Here is a 613-nt window from a genome sequence, read left to right as displayed (position 1 = left end):
GGCTGTCCCAGCTAAGACGGAGGCCAAGATGGCGCCGAAAGCGAAGAAGGAGGCTGTCCCAGCTAAGACGGAGGCAAAATCCAAAGCGCTTAAAGCTAAGAAGGCAGTGCTGAAAGGCGTCCACAGTCACAAGAAGAAGAAAATCCGGACGTCCCCCACCTTCCGGAGGCCGAAGACCTTGCGGTTACGGCGGCAGCCCAAGTACCCCCGCAAAAGTGCACCCAGGAGGAACAAGTTAGACCACTATGCCATCATTAAGTTCCCTCTGACCACGGAGTCAGCCATGAAGAAGATTGAGGATAACAATACCCTCGTGTTCATTGTGGACGTGAAAGCCAACAAGCACCAGATCAAGCAGGCGGTCAAGAAGCTGTATGATATCGACGTGGCCAAGGTCAACACCTTGATCAGGCCTGACGGGGAAAAAAAGGCTTACGTCCGCCTTGCTCCAGACTACGATGCACTCGATGTGGCCAACAAGATTGGAATCATCTAAGCAAAGTCTTGCCAGATGTGCTCAGATACTGCTGCAAATTCATTTGAGTATAAAGAGATCTGCAAAACTGTACAACAATGTATACAGGAGTTTCACAATAAACTGTTTCTAACAACA

The 613-nt window shown here is 49.8% G+C and overlaps 1 protein-coding gene across 1 annotated transcript; it reads left to right on the top strand.

Moving 5' to 3' along the window:
• The first annotated feature begins 28 nt into the window (after positions 1-28).
• On the top strand, positions 29-496 carry LOC117799145 (60S ribosomal protein L23a-like). The gene has a single exon (XM_034651602.1). It carries the CDS (start codon positions 29-31, stop codon positions 494-496), a length of 468 nt encoding a protein of 155 aa, XP_034507493.1.
• Positions 497-613: the final 117 nt, after the last annotated feature.

This window comes from Ailuropoda melanoleuca, unplaced genomic scaffold (assembly GCF_002007445.2).
Source record: "Ailuropoda melanoleuca isolate Jingjing unplaced genomic scaffold, ASM200744v2 unplaced-scaffold43736, whole genome shotgun sequence".
In the NCBI taxonomy this organism is placed as follows: domain Eukaryota; kingdom Metazoa; phylum Chordata; class Mammalia; order Carnivora; family Ursidae; genus Ailuropoda; species Ailuropoda melanoleuca.
Note: the sequence above shows the minus strand (reverse complement) of the source record. Positions and strands in the feature narration are given on the sequence as shown.